The sequence below is a fragment of the Pseudopodoces humilis genome, chromosome 5, assembly GCF_049639895.1.
Source record: "Pseudopodoces humilis isolate 2021_Gansu_Grassland_sample_001 chromosome 5, ASM4963989v1, whole genome shotgun sequence".
In the NCBI taxonomy this organism is placed as follows: Eukaryota; Metazoa; Chordata; class Aves; order Passeriformes; family Paridae; genus Pseudopodoces; species Pseudopodoces humilis.
In genome coordinates, this window is record NC_142204.1 from 58,905,846 (window position 1) to 58,921,345 (window position 15,500).

At 35.3% G+C, this 15,500-nt stretch overlaps 1 protein-coding gene across 4 annotated transcripts in view; it reads left to right on the forward strand.

Moving 5' to 3' along the window:
• The window catches only part of LRRK2 (leucine rich repeat kinase 2), a 64,037-nt gene that overhangs the window by 15,987 nt on the left and 32,550 nt on the right, over positions 1 to 15,500 (forward strand). For 2 of the 4 annotated variants that reach the window (XM_005519190.3, XM_014248994.2), the window contains exons 8-22: positions 258 to 377; positions 1,496 to 1,620; positions 2,176 to 2,255; positions 3,008 to 3,114; positions 4,766 to 4,895; positions 5,447 to 5,571; positions 7,172 to 7,305; positions 8,810 to 8,954; positions 9,240 to 9,379; positions 10,738 to 10,866; positions 10,958 to 11,128; positions 12,383 to 12,638; positions 12,865 to 13,053; positions 14,490 to 14,611; positions 15,386 to 15,455. In XM_005519190.3, the coding sequence (XP_005519247.2) occupies positions 258 to 377; positions 1,496 to 1,620; positions 2,176 to 2,255; positions 3,008 to 3,114; positions 4,766 to 4,895; positions 5,447 to 5,571; positions 7,172 to 7,305; positions 8,810 to 8,954; positions 9,240 to 9,379; positions 10,738 to 10,866; positions 10,958 to 11,128; positions 12,383 to 12,638; positions 12,865 to 13,053; positions 14,490 to 14,611; positions 15,386 to 15,455 (2,043 nt within the window). Of the gene's footprint in view, positions 1 to 257; positions 378 to 1,495; positions 1,621 to 2,175; positions 2,256 to 3,007; positions 3,115 to 3,708; positions 3,811 to 4,765; positions 4,896 to 5,446; positions 5,572 to 7,171; positions 7,306 to 8,809; positions 8,955 to 9,239; positions 9,380 to 10,737; positions 10,867 to 10,957; positions 11,129 to 12,382; positions 12,639 to 12,864; positions 13,054 to 14,489; positions 14,612 to 15,385; positions 15,456 to 15,500 lie in introns of those variants that run through there. The other 2 variants (XM_014248996.2, XM_014248997.2) reach the window with 2 other exon arrangements.

A 15,500-nucleotide genomic window follows, 5' to 3' on the forward strand; every position in this document is an offset into this window, starting at 1 on the left:
GTTTCATTCTGCATTAAACCTCTGCCTCTTGTAAAAAAAAAAATAATTAAGGAGGTCCACAAAGAATGTAGATCCCAACTGGTTTTTATCCTTAACCTCTTCCTTTCACAAATAAAATTTTGGCGTGTCAAGCCCTGTAATAAGAAAACCAACATTTGGTACCAAGTTTGTGTATTGTGTGCTGAGAAATTTATGTTAAGTGCATGTAAAGCTCTAGATATGTGTTTGTATTAATTTGTTATCTTATGTGGTTTCAGGAAATTTTTTCAATATCCTTGTATTACATAAGGTTCCAGAAGTCATTGTGAAGGCTGTTACAGCATATCCTGAAAATGCAAAGTTACAAGCTGCTGCTCTCAGTTGTTTAGCTCTTCTAAGTGAGTAAATCTCTGTCTACTTGTTAGTTTTTTCATTCTAGTAATTTCCTGTAATAATATCAAACTCCATTTCATTAACACAAAAGCCTCAGGCAGGACAGCTTCAACAAAGCTGTATTTCCTACATAATTACAGTTTACTGTTTCACTATGATAAGAGTGTGTTCATATCATATGCCCAACATCTGCACAGTGTTCAGAGCTGGTAAGTTACATTGACAGATCAGAACAGAGGAAACTGTTTATTCATAGGCAAATTTTGGATAATCCCTTCTTAACATAAAGTTTCCAGTGTTTCCAGCACTGATTTGATGTTGTGTTTCCCAGGTATGACAGTACCTGTATTGTGGCAGTTGATAGCAACACAAAATCAATGCTTGTGCTTGAGTTCTGAAATCAATTAAAAGATGTAAACTTTTCCTTGAATACAGTTCAGACAGAAATTAGTTAGCTAGTGGGAAAGAGATAAGAATCTGATCCTCTTTGTCCTTGAGTAATTGTTCCATATAAAAGTCAGTAGAAATGCTGTTTAAGAGTCCCCAGGATAACAAAGATTAGAAATCAGTACACATTCCATTATGCCTCAGATATTATGCTTACTGTTGGTATCCCTTTTTTTCCCTTAACTAGTAAATCACAGGTAGAAAATTATATATTTCAAATTGTGTTGCACTTTCTGGAACCAGATATTTCTCTTTTGGCAACTGCCATTTGCATTTTGTTTTTTAACAGCATTGCTTCAGAGTGTAGGTGGCTCTGAAATAAGTGGTTCCATGCAATGATTCAGTTACATTTTATGTCTGTGGTATTCTGTACATAAATACACAACAAAAAGAAGTACATGCAGATCTTTTCAGAGCCAAAGCCTAGGCTGATCTGTAACTGTGTGACTCATTTACTATGCTGCACTTCAGTTTTTAACTCCCTTATAACCCTGAAGATATTTTTCAAGTCTGTCTCAGAGTTTATGTCAAAAGATTTCTCCCTTCCCAGAAAAGGCTTAACTTCCCACTGATTTTCACACATTGTCAGTGTGAGTGCCTCCATGACTATAGAAAGGTTGAAATAGGTGTTTTGGTTTCACAGTAAGAATTATTTGTAAATATTTTATATTTCAAGCTGAAACAATATTCTTAAACCGGGACTTAGAGGAAAGAAAAGAAGAGGAGGAGGAAGAAAAGTTATGCTGGTTGGAAGCATGTTACAGAGCATTAGAACTGCACCGAAAAAATACAGATGTGCTGGTGAGAAATTATGGATGATGGGAATATGGAAAAGACTGTATTACGTACTGAGTAAAGTGTTTAGAAACATGCTTTTCTCATCTATATCCTCAGGCAAAAAAAAGGCCTTAATGTCTGGATTAGATTTAGAATAAATCTTACCTTTCCTGCCTTTGTTTGTTAATCTCAAAAGGTTTTAGTTACTTCTACAGATCAAATGTAGGTAGGTAAGATGAGGCTTGTACCTGAAACTTTGGCCATGCAAAGATTGTTGTTTACATACCTCCATTGTATCCAACAGCCAAACACAGGCCCATCAGCAGAAGAATTAGTCTTGGTCTAAAATAGATATCAAAATGCAAATCAAATAATGAGACTGTCACACGTTTGTAACTTGGGCCTGTCTGAGCTATAAAGAATGTTACAGTGTACATTTTGTTCTGTTTCTACATAAAGTATCTTGTACCTCTTCTGTGAACTGAAAAGCGGTCAAACTATTTAAGATTTTTCGTACATTTTTAATCTTCTAGAGGTATGTTTTCTTAAAGAAATCTTTTTCTCTTGGCTTATATTTAGGAAGCTGCGTGCTGGGCTTTGAAAAGTCTGTTTCTGTATCAACGCAACCTTCATGAGAGGATTGGAGATGGAGATAATCAGTCAGTGTTGTCTTAAACTGGATTTTTGGAAATGAAAAGAAATGAGTGCTTGTTATTAAGCCATTTGACGTTTCACTTTGAAATTGTTTTTAGTTCTGTAGTAGATGGAATGCTTGATGGTCAACCACACCTGGGAAAGTTTCTTTGAAAGTGTGCTAACCTTGACTCGGGAAAATTTTCTAGGGTTTTCATAAAGGGTCAGAACACAGCCTGTTAGAGCTAATTGTTATAGTTCATAAGGAATTTTGTCTTCAGTTGCAAGAGGGATAAAGAATGTAAGAATTGGGAAAACAGGCAAGATTAAGATACCTAGCATGTAAGGAGTATAGAAAAGCAGTCCTCATTTTTCCACAAATCAGATGAAAAGGCATTATAGAGGGAGTGCTGCCTCCTTAGGGATAATCTACTGGGCATGGATAAGATACAAATTTCCGTTTTACTTAAACTATTTCTCAGAGTTCCTTAAAATTTTAGTTGCTCAATTTTTGTAAGCCTGTTCATACCCCTTTCTGGACCTCCGGTCCCTTGGAAAGCATGGCTCCAAGGAATTCAGAGAGACTCAGAGTAGATAAAGTTGCATAGGTTACAAAGGGTTTTCTGTCAGCTGTTGCTCTGGAAACATATTGGAAACCATGAGCAATCACCTGAAATTTTCATTATGTTATGTAATACCTTTTTAGGAAAATGAACTACAATTAAGAAGTAACTACTGTAATACAGTCAATGTGCAGTGATTTGTTTCTCTCTGAAAGGTTCCCAATAGACAGAGCAGTGATGCTTTCCATGCTGATGCACTCCTCTTCAAAAGAAGTGTTTCAGGCAGCTTCTAGTACCTTGGCAATTTTGTCACAACAAAATGGTAAGGGAATTATCTTTTCTTTCTCATTCAGCAGAAAGTTATTGCAAAAATATTAAAGAGAATTTAGTGTACTGTTGAATGAATACAATACTTCCTGTGATTAGAATATTATGTTGTGATAAGTAGGACGTTTGTTCCTTTCTTTGAAAAAGTTATTATTGGCAAGTATCAAAAAATATGACGAAATAAAGAGCTCTCTGCCAGTTTTTGTGTTGCAACTGCTACTTTTTGGATCAGGAGACATGAAAAAAGTGTGCTCTCTTTGTATGCTTGTTTAAATATCACATGTCTGAATTTCATCAAGAGCAGCATTTGTTGAAAAATCACATGAATAAGGAACACAGCCCAACAAATACACTTTATTGCTTAACACCGTCCTGTTGACTTCAGTGGATCAAATTGTGTAGAAACTTAAGCATGTGCATGACAGTTTTCAAGATTGCTTTACTCCTGATCATGTCCCTAACATGGTTTCCTAACTTTTTTCAATTTGCAGACCCCCTCAAAATTTTTCAGTGGAGATGTGGACCCCTGAGTAGAGTATTTAAGCCTACTGACAGTTGGCCTGCTTTTATTAGATAACTTTCACAGAATCCTTTGAAATGGTTATGGACCTCAAGTGGTTTGCAGACTGCACATTGAAAACCACTGGCTAGATAGGAAGAAAAATCCTAGCAGTTAATTACCATTCTCTAGGTGAGAAAGCATTGTTTTATCACCAGTTTATTGAGCCATCCAAGTACATAAAACCTAACAAAGAAAAGGTTTTATAATTATTTATGAGATCAATATGTATCTATACTGAGAAATAGATCTCATAAATGTGTGCATACTATTGTCATATACTTTCATAGTGTACATGTGAGGTACTTTCATAACGTTACTGACAAGTGTACCTCTGATTCCTTTAGGAAATTTAAAGCAAGTTTTTATTCTTTTTTTCTTTTTAATTTTAATTTTTTATTTTTTTTTTACCTGAGTGAATGTGCTTACAGCAGATATGATAGACATAAAGAAGCTTAGTAAAACCTTCTGGCATAATGCAGTATTGCTTGAGCTATGAATGAGCATATGAAGTGGATGTACTGAACTGGGGATAACAAGATTCAGTAGTAGTTACTATGATAATTTTAATAGTATCCTAATTTTTTTTAATTAAAGTTATAGCTACAACATGTGCTTAGATATTTGAATTCACAAAAAAAAAAAAAAAGAATAACAAAGTAAACAGAATGAATAAATATAAGTTAATTTTTGAAGTTTAATTTTGGAAGTTAGAAGGTTTTTTAAAGTTTTAAGCTCTAGCTTTCCTACATGATCACGGAATGCAATTACAAGGAAAAAGTTTAAGAATAAACATTTCTGAAAATAAAAGTAAGGCTGTATATTCTCCTTCCCATATGTTAACTTTACCTAAGTAAAGATAGCAGATGTATAGAAACTTATTAGACAGTCAGAAATTATAATGTGTTTGATTAAGCTATTCTAACAGAAGTCGGCTTCAGCTCAAATGGTTTCCCATTTTAATTTATACTATTATGTCTGTTTGGTGAGGCAAAAACACTAAAAAAAAAAAAAATAAGATAAAAGTTGGTTTTGAGAAGTACACAGAAAGAAAGATTTACCAGATTCTTGCTATTTTGTGTTTTAGTAAATATTAGGAAGACACTTCTGGCAAAAGGCATACATATGAATGTCTTGGATATAATAAGGAAGTATCCACATTCTCCTGAAGTGGTTGAAACTGCCTGCAGGCTTCTGAATCATGTTTTTGAAGGAAGGTAATAAATTTAGAAATGCATGTCCACTTCCATGGTGAAGGATTTTAAGATTCAATGCCATAAGTGATTCCATTTAAATTTTTGACTGATTGTAAAATTGATCATAGCCTGACAGCCCTGTTTAAGACATGGAATTCTGTAAGCCCTGTAGTCAAATGCCCGAGTGGGTGTGTGTAGGGAGCTGCATGTTCTTTCCTTCATGGTTCTTGAGCAGTGAGATTCGAATAGACAATTGCTGTGTGGTCTCCCCTCCTCTTAGCCACACTGAATTCCATTGAGAGATAAGAAATTTCCCACAAAATTACTTCTGATTATTAAAATAGCATTTTGTTAATACTACTTTCTTGTTGGCTAGGATGCAATTATTTACATAGACTGAATTGATTGAATGGCATGAAAATAATTTGCTATGATGAAGTTAAGTACCAGAGTTTAATTTATGTTTCAGATTTAGTGTTCCAAAGGGTTATCACACTACGTTAATAAAGGACAAATATATTCAAAATTTAGAAATGCATTTTTGAAACTTATTTTATAAAAATTATTTTCAGTTTCCCTCATCTGGATGTAATGACTGTGGCAGTATCAGAAGTTGTAAAAGCCATGAGGAAACATGAAAAATCACTCTCTGTACAACTGGAAGCATTTCGAGTCCTTTTACACTTCATGATGCCCAGTAAGTCATGCAAAGGCATACACCAAATCAGAGAATAGAATCAGATAGCTGGCTTGTAGTCTTTCTTATCTAATGATGCAACTTTTAATCGGACTTCAAAAGTTATTGTAGTTCTGTACATAGCAGAGAACAGCTGTAATTCTTTAGGAACATACATGATGGGAGAAAATATTTTTGAGGTATTGAAGGTAACAAATCAAAATGATCACTGCTGATTTCCTCTTGATTTCATCACTGAAGATTTAGCTCCATTACTTCTGAGGAATTCAGGGAATGAGTGTGGAGCTGTCAGTGTCATTGTGGTTTGCATCATCAATTCCCTTGAAGTGAGAGCAAACCATGATAATGACATGAGCATTGTTGTACCACAAAATGCTATTGTTTTGATTGTATCTCTTGGAAGGAATATAAAAACTGGACAATGATCTTTATATTTAAAGATATACAGTTATGTACTACTTTCTATCCAAAAGGAGAAACCAAACTGACTAATTTAAAAATTTCTTTCCAAAAACCCTCTCTTTATTAGCAATACAGAGGGGAGAAAAATGTTCTTTATTAGTTTTATGCCTTTAGTAGAATTTTGGAGAAGTTCTAACTCTTTTTGTCAGTGTACTGCTATATATCCTGTTTTTTTCCTCTGGTATTGAGTGTAGGAGTACAGACATGGGGTACTCAGGGCTTTTTTTCAGAGCAACTTTTTGCAAGTATCTCTCAGCAGTTTTGGCTGAACATTTACAAAACTAATAACTCTGAAAATAGTAACCTGGTTAATATGCAGACTGATTGCAGGTTTTCCGTTTCCTTCTATTATTTGAGTTCCAATCCTAATACTTTCCTCTTTTTTCAACGAAGAGCAAGATTTAGACTTGATATATGTGTTCTAACAAGGCACTTTGATTGCCAGTGTCCTGAAAATTAGGCCCTTCTAAAGCGTAATCAAACAGAGAGCACAAACTGGATGTTGAAACTTGCAGGTTAATTAGGGAAAAAAAGTAATTCATGGGAAAAATAATAATCACAATAAATATGAATGCTGAACTGACTTTGAAAGGATTTCTGGGTACTCTGGCAGTGTCACTTAACTGCAAGTGCCAAAAGCTGCAAGAAGGTAAGTCTGAAAAACCTTTCTCTGTTTTTTTTTGGATATGCTCACATTGCACTTAATGCCATCTATGTGTAAAATTTGTCCTGTGATGTGCTGCAAACTGAGCAAGAACAAATACTTTATAGCTTCTCTGTAGTGTCTCCTTACCAGAAGGAAGAGGCTTTCTGAAGTAAGTATCAGGAAACTCCATAGCTCAAAAAACTAATATATTGCAATATACCTTAGAGCAGGTTCTTTGGCACAATTTGTATTTTCATAGTAAACAGTGAGGAAATGTGTGGTGAAATTTTCCTTTCAAGCACAATGTACTCAGATTGCAATGTAAATCTGCCAGTCTTCCAGTCTTGGCAATACAGTGTTCTGAAAATACCATAAGATCTGAAATATGCTCTCTGAGTCACCTCAGTGTTCATTTGATTGTTACATCGTACTATATGGTGGGGAGAATATGAAATCTGCTGTTCTGAGGAAGGCTGTTTTCCATTGTTGCAGATACAAAGAATGAACACCAGAATGGTTCTTCCAGAGATGTGGGAGATGCTGCTTTTGCACTTACAGGAAAAGTCATTAAAAGCCAGTGTCTGTTGGAAGGAACTCACTCATTGGTGCTTAATGCTTTAAACAGGGTACAGTTAAAGCTTTATTCTAATGGATTTTTGTCATTGTTTTCACTTAAAATGGTGAATTATTTGTAAATTTTAGTTCTGCACTGATTTTCCTACTGATTTGATAGTATTAATCTTAACTCCCAAGTTTCATGAATCTTTTAGGGTTTCTTCTTACTTTCTTTTCTGGGGTGTATTAGATGATTCTTTATACAGTAATTTTAAAGGATATTAATTTTTTAAAAAGCTCATATTTTTTTTCCTAGAATACAGTTTATTTGGTTTTGTTTTTTTCTTAAAACAGACTAGTGTGTATATGAAAAGGGTCCTTATGCCTACACCTCAGCTAAAGGTAGAACTGGATGGACAACTCAGTTGTCTGCATTCTTTTCACTGTTCAACTTTTTCCAGCCCCTGTAAAATAGAATGATCGCTGCCTTGAAGGAGAAGCTGAAAAATGAAAGGCTGAAGCAGACTCAGTCTCTGCAAAGGAAACACTGGGAACTTTGCATAGCAAATTAACCTTAAATCCCTGTGACTGGAAATATTTAACTCCATGGCAGTCAGAAGAATCCGATCTCTACAAGGTTTTCAAGTTTCACATGATCAAAATGTAGCAATTCCTAATTTTTTAGAAGTCCCTCTCAGGAATTTTAAGCTTGTGAAACAGATTCCAGTCAAGGAGATTTATGTCTCTTACATTTATTATAGAATTCAGAGCAAGTAATGTATCAGTGAAATAGTTCTAGGGTGTCTAAAGGACATCTTGACCTGAAGATAACAGATGTAGGAGCTAACAAAAGAGGTAAAATGATTTTTGCTTCAGAAGGTCTTCAGTATTTCATGATCATCCTGATTGCATTTTCCAGTGCAGCTGGTTTGTGGTTTGGGGTACTACAATATCAGCCAGAAGGACTAGAAATTGACACTTTTAATTAAAAACTAGAGGTAGAATAAGGAGGAAGATGGTCATGATAGCATTGAAATAATTTTGCAGATTTGTGATGGCTGTGACACTCTCAGATCTAGGCCTAATCTAGGTTTCCTCCATTTAAAAGTGGGGGATGGTAATAGGTACATTACTTCATACATTTTTCTTTTTATATTTTTTCAGTTGCCATCTTGTTTATCACTTGTTCCAGTTCTCAAAAAAAAAAAACAAAAAACCCATATTTTTTATTTTTCTACCACAAAGAAAGTATGGTTTCTCCCTCTGCTTGACCTAGAAAAATGGTGTAAACTTATCAATGAGAATTTGAGGGGGAAAAAATTCAATCAGAAAAGTAGCTATAGAATATTTTCAGAATCAAAGATGAAAATCTGGGGAAGTTATAAGCAGCTGAAACTGATGGTTGATAAGAAAATCTTTTTGCAGTTGTGATTGTTGTTATTTATTGTCAGATACTTAAGGCCAGCATTCACTTGTTGTTACAGAGCAACTTTAAGAGCAGGCAACTTTTCTGTTGCTAGTGTAAGCAGATCTTGATAAAATCTTGATCTGATTTTATCTTCCTTTCTCTATTAGTTTATTGGAAATCCTAGCATTCAGAAGTGTGGATTAAAACTACTTGGTTCTGTAGCTGAGTGCACTGGTGCATTAGAAATTTTAACCCAGCAAGGAGCTACTGACACTGTGCTTCACACCCTGCAGATGTATCCAGATGAACAAGGTAGGGAATGTGTTTTGTCAGCAGAATGAGAATGGCATGGTAGGAGGGTTTGTAAGAGATCTGTTGCTCTCCTTAGTGCTGCATGTGATGTAGGTTGCATTTCAAGAGAAGGCTGCAGTGCTGCACAGTCCTCAGATTCACCCACATTGTAGTTATCCCTGGCCCTATAATAGCTTCTGCAAGTAACTTTCTGGAATGTTACTGAAAGACTAATTTAATCATCAGTTCATTCCATTCAGAATGTCTGAATTATCAGTGTCTGAATAATATTTATTTTTCTCCTAGATATACAGTGTTTGGGTTTGAGTCTTCTGCGCTCTTTGATTACAAGGAAGAGTTTGTGTATTGCAACTATGCATGTCCTGTCAGCAGTTCTGGTTTCTACTCTGCGACGATTTAAAGAAGTCACTGAAATCCAGATGCATGTATGTGTCAATTCTGTCTTTGAAGATGAAAACAAAACTCAAAACCATAGAAAATTATTTTAATATAGTTACATTTGAAGTACAATTCTGTATTTTACTTACTTGACTTTGATTTTATTAAAACTATTAGATTAGTATAAACCTTTGTTAATTAAACTGAGACTTTTGTGGTAGAGATGGTTTCCTTAGAGGCATATATTCAATCCAGAATGCAGCAGCATGAAGTGTTTATCTAAAACTTCTAAGATCTGCAAACTAGAACAAATTTCTCAGTCATGATCCGTCATTCTGTCAATCTGTAACCAATTCATGAAGTACCTATCATTAGAGTACTGATTGCCCTTCTTTGAGAAGTCACAGAAAATGGCTTAGTTCCAAGCCTTGTCACCAGGAATAAACTTAGTATAGGAATGCTGTATTTAAGAAAAGATCTTACTAGAATACTATCAGACTTTGGACCCACATCTGTATATGGAAGGAGAGTTCTTTGTCTGCAAACATACATTTAATCCTTGTGTAAAGTTCTGTTTCCTCTGCTTCAGAAGTTTTCCCTGTTTGTTACTAGTTTCATGTTTGTAGTGGGATAGAGTTTGCATGTGACATCAGCTTTCTGTGAGAGTTTCTGTATTTCTCTTTCAGATGAATATGGAAATATCACAAGTCCAGCCTCCCTTCTTTGCTGCTCTTTTTCCCCCAGTCTTTCCACATTTAGCTTAGCGACCAATGTAGAGAGAAATAAAAACAATAGCTGAAATAAGGAAGTTACTTTAAGTGATTTAGTTTCAGTTGGCTTTGGACAAAGAGCCCATCATTTACCCAGTTCACCCTTCTAGGTGAACTTTACTAGCAGAATCATGAGATAATTTGTATTTCTTCTTAGTTTTTAGATACACCTGTTAATCTTTTCATTTAGCCTAGTAGTTCTTTTCAATTTCAGAGTAATTCAGTGTGTTGCTTACAGAACACACTGGAACAGGGGATGTATCTTCATTCCATATCCTTACAAAGAAATTATTTCCTCTTTACATTTTCAGGAAATCACAAGTACATTTGTCACTGCCAGGCAGGACATTGTCAGATGTTGTGGCGCAAATTTGACTTTTCAAAGTGTCAGTTAATATCTGTTTAAGTGGGTCAGCTAAACAAGCATGAAACTACAATTATATAAACAGAGACACCTGCTATTTCTGCCTTCTCTCCCAATCTTCTCCTACTTGTTAACTATTGCATGTTTTAAAGTAAGACAAAAAAATTAAAGCACTAATCTTTTGGTTGAAATTTGATTTTGTTGCATGACCTGTTTTAAAGTGACACTTTTTAAAACTGTACTTCTTTCAATGTTCTCATTGTGTTCTTAGGGTTTTCATGCAATCTTGGCGATTCTTGGTTTGTCACCTTGTTTTGCAAAGCTGCTGGTAAATGAATCATTTGATACAATAATTTTTTACCAGATGTCTATGTGTTTCACTGACCAGCGAGATCAACAGGTATCTTCTTTCTCTGACGGTTCCACAGCTGAAAAATGTTGGATGTTGGTGCTTTTTTGTCCTAACTTTTATTGTTTGTATTCTCATTCAGTTCCAAAGCCTGTGTTGTAAATGTTTTGCTAAAATAGCTGAAAATGATGATTTAAAAAATATGATGCTGGAAAAAGCATGTATGGAGTATAACAGTATTATGGCTGAATGTTTACTTCTACTGGGAGCTGATATTAATAGGAAGACAAAGACAAACTCTTTGATCTATCAGGTAATACATGGAAATGTATATACAATTTTATTGCTTAAAATTTTGTGCTTTTGGGTTCCTTTCTGTTGTAATGTAAATATTTATTTGGCAGAACACAGAAAACAGAGAGGCTGCTGCCACATACCTACAAGTGCTTCTTGCTAACTGTGACCACCTTTAAATTTCACTTTTTTTTTTTTTTTTAAGTGATATGCATAAGCACTTCTTCATTTTGGTTCAGTGTGAAAGTTTTAAATAGTCTGAGAGAACCCCACCAATACTGCCTGAAAGGAATTAGGAAGTGTTCAGTTCTACTGGTAGAACTGTCTGAGTGATGAAGCATAGCTGGGTTTGGAACTGACCATCCATTCATAGAGTGTGAAGCAAATCAGTGATAGCAAACCACAGTGGACATATACATGGAAGTAACTGAAAATATTTCTAGAAAGTATTTTTAATATTCACAATCATCACTAATCTATGTAGCAATGCAGGCTTGGAGATTGGGAGGAGCTGACTGAACCATAGAAACTTAAAGGTTGGAAAAGACCTCCATGATAGTGAAGTCCAAATTTTGGCTGAACACCATGTTGCCAACTAAGCCAGAGCACTAAGTGCCGCATCCAGGTGTTTCTTGGACAATTCCAGGGATGGGGACTCCACCACTTAGGGTTTCAATGCTTAACCACCCTGTGAAGAAATGTGAAGAAATTCTTCCTGATGTCCACCTGAACCTATCCTTGAGCAGCTTGAGGCCTTTTGTCCTGTCACTGGTTACCTGGGAGAAGTGGCTGGTCTCTACCTGTCTACACTCTCCTTTTAGGTAGTTAAAGCCAGTAGAGCTGATCTCACTATCATTAGGCAAGGCTTGATGAAACTGATTGTTGCTGCCTGTTCTTTAAATATCCAGATGATAACCCCTAAGTGTCTGTTTTCCACTAAACAAATAAATAAATGGAGTTGCAATAGACCACATGCAATAACCAAACTAGATAAATTACCATTCATTTCTGCCTGAAAATTGTGTGCACTCATGACAAAAATTACAATTGCAGATCTAAAGCATTTGATACATTTGGGCAAATCCTTCATGAAAGTGGCAATTGGTACTCAGATGCCTTAGGCAAACATATGCTCTAAGGAGTGACAAATAATTGAGAAAGAGACACAATCCTTATGATAAAGTCACTCTGAGACAGGTATCTTAAGGCAGTCTGAGCTGTTACTTGAATGCTTCATATTCTTGGTTTGTTTTAATTGTTTTTCTTGTTTTAGGTTTGTGAGAAAGGAAATAATCCTAAACTGGTGGAATTGTTATTAGCCAATGGTGCTCGAGAACAGGATGTTCGGAGTGCTTTGACCATCAGTATAAAAAGAGGAGATAGCCAAATCATCAGCTTGCTCTTAAAGAAGCTTAGCCTTGATGTCACCAACAGCAGTATATGTCTTGGAGGATTTGGTTTTGGCAGATTAGAGCCTTCCTGGCTCATTCCTTTGTTCCCAGATAAACTTACTCAAACAAGAAAACAGAGTGAGTATATATAGAAATTGCTGTACAAAATATGTCAGTATCTTTTGATGATACTATGAATGTGTTTTTGGTGAAGACTTTCAGTTGAGAATCTCTTCGTAGCATTCAGCTTGCTATAGAAAGTTTGGCAAAACTTTAAAATAAATCAAGTTATTTCTCTTATTTTTTTGAAGCTACTTAGATTTCTTGAAGATTATTTTATCTTTTCCATTTCTTGTACATACAGGTGCAGGTTCTGCACTGGCAAGGATGGTGCTCAAATTCCAGATGAAAAACATTTCAGAGGATAGATCAAGAGCCTCCTCTGATCCAAACTTACCTGAAGATGGAGTGGATAGAAATTACGACTGGAATTTCATACCTGACCCATTAGTGGACAGTATTTTTCCTTTGACTGATGACATTGATAGTGAAGGTAATTTTTTTTCTTTTCTTTTTTTGCTTTTTATAACCCCAGTTTAGTGTGCTAGGGCTAGACTATTGCCATAAATCAGTTGTTTATTTGTGTTTGAGATTTAACACTTCCCATGAAGAAAAAAGCTGCTATCTAAAATTTTGTTTGGGCTAACATTGGAAAATAATTCATGGTGAGTATGTGCTTCATCTACGAAACTTGAAGAAGACCTTGAAGATCTTGAGGAATTTTATTTAGTCATACATTTAGAATTAGTTTGTCATGCATTCAGTTTTTGTAGAGAGAAAGAGTAGAGAGATTCTTGCAGCTGAATTTAGATTTTGACTTTTTCTGTCTGTTTCTGAGGTGCCTTTTTAGTCTATGACAAAAAGCAAAAGTTTCAAGAGCCCAGTTTGTCTCATCATGAAGTCAGGTATATTACAATCTAGAAACCCCTCTGTTCCCTGGGTAGTCTGTAAATAAAGTTCATACAACCAGATCCGGTATAGAAGACTACGTTATTAACAAATGAAGTAGTTGAAACAAGCCCTATCCCAAAGATAACTAATTGATCAGAAGGTGTAAATGACAGGTTTATGTTCAGCCCAACACCATTCTTTGTAACCAGGTCATTTGAATGCCTTTAACTTCTAGAAAGACAGCATTTCTGTCTATAATACCTGCCACTTAATACACAAAGTAGCCTTAATTTTTAGCATATCTTTTTTTGTTCAAATTTTGCTTTTGTTTTAGAACAGCTGGTTATTTAAAATCATCACAGATGAAGAATTTGAATTTTGGAATCAGAGAATCCTAAGGAACTTTTTGAATCTACTTTGTTCTTTTCCTTACATCATTCAGCATCACTTTTAATTTCTGTATGTCCATTTGTTGCCCCATGTAGAAAAGTTGTTATTATGAAAAAATGCAGGAGTGAAGTAAAAAAAGTTAGAAGTTTAAAGTTAAAAGTTAAAAGTAGCTTTGAGAAGAGGAACATCAAATGTCTTCAGACAACACCAAATGCCTCCTGAATCACCAAATCTAGAGTGGCATTTGATATTTCATTCTCAATGAATGTGGGACTGCAAATTTATCTATTGAAATACAACTCTTTTCTATTCTAAAAAGTTACTTACACTGAAGTAGCAGAAAGATGTGCTATGAAACATACATAATAATCCCAACCCAATGGGAATTTTGTATCATAAATCATCAGTGCAGGTCCTGCTATCAGTTGCATATCCTACTTGAAGATTGTCAGGTGAGTATGGCCCCTCTGCTCTAAAACACACTGACAACATTCTTGGCCTATTGCACACAAAATTGACCTGTGAGATCCTGCCAGTATTGATGCTTTTGAAATGTATCTCTTATTTGTGTGTCATCTGTATTAAAGTTGAATTCTGAGCCTCATCTTTGAATACATTTTCCTACCTGTTTCTGTTCCTGTGTTCAAGGAAGTGAAGGTTCACTTTTCACAAAAAAGAAGTCCAATTCCATTGCAGCTGCCGATTTATATTGTAGAGAAATGGCATGTCCGAGAGGTTCTCCTACTTTGCTGCGACATGCCTACTCTGTGGTAAGTCAGATCCATGCTCATTCCAGGCTTTTAAGTCCATCTACGTAGCCTACTCCAAAATTTTTAATAATCAGGTTTTAGGAAAGGTCATGTAACCACATGGGCTTTGTCTCACTGTTGCCATGCAGTGTTTCCTTGTATTGTGGTGCGCTGTATGGATGAGTTTATCAAAAAAGAATAAACAATGGATGAGTTTAGCAAAAATTTATGATCACTAAAAAGTATCTTTTAGTATCAAACACACTTTTGAAGTGTTCAAATTTCCAGTCTGGTATTCAAATGGAAATACAGAAATCATGGGCCCATTCAAAAAGACTTAACTTCCCCTTAGTGAAGCTGATCTTCAGTAATGATCAATGGAGAGAGGCTGATTCCCTAAGAAGACAAAAGAGGACAAATTGGTGGAGTCAAAGTCAGGTTCCTTTGGAAAAGCTTGTCTCTTTCCATTGACTGTAAGGGAAACTGGAGAGACTGGCTTTCCTAGAGAAAGTTACATTGTGTAAGACTCTGCTCCATCCTATTACTGCACCCTAGTGAAAGTCATTCTGGGTTGCCAGAAATGCACTATTTCTAAATCTACCATTCTTTCATATTGCATGGTTCCATATATTTCATATAGATGAAATGGTTATTTTGAGTTCAAGTGTATAGTTTTTTTGTGTTCTCCCTAAAAGTTCTGATAAAAAGAAATTACAATAAAAAGAATTTTACTGAATTTGGATGATTTCAGAACATTCATATGTTCCTAAATGGTTTTTCTCTTGGATTTTGCAGGGACCTGGCTCAGATTATGAACCATTAATGAAACAAAGACGAAAATTCTTGCTCTCAGATGAATCCCCCAGTAAGTAAACCATACAATTTAAAGTATACAACACATTTTGCATCC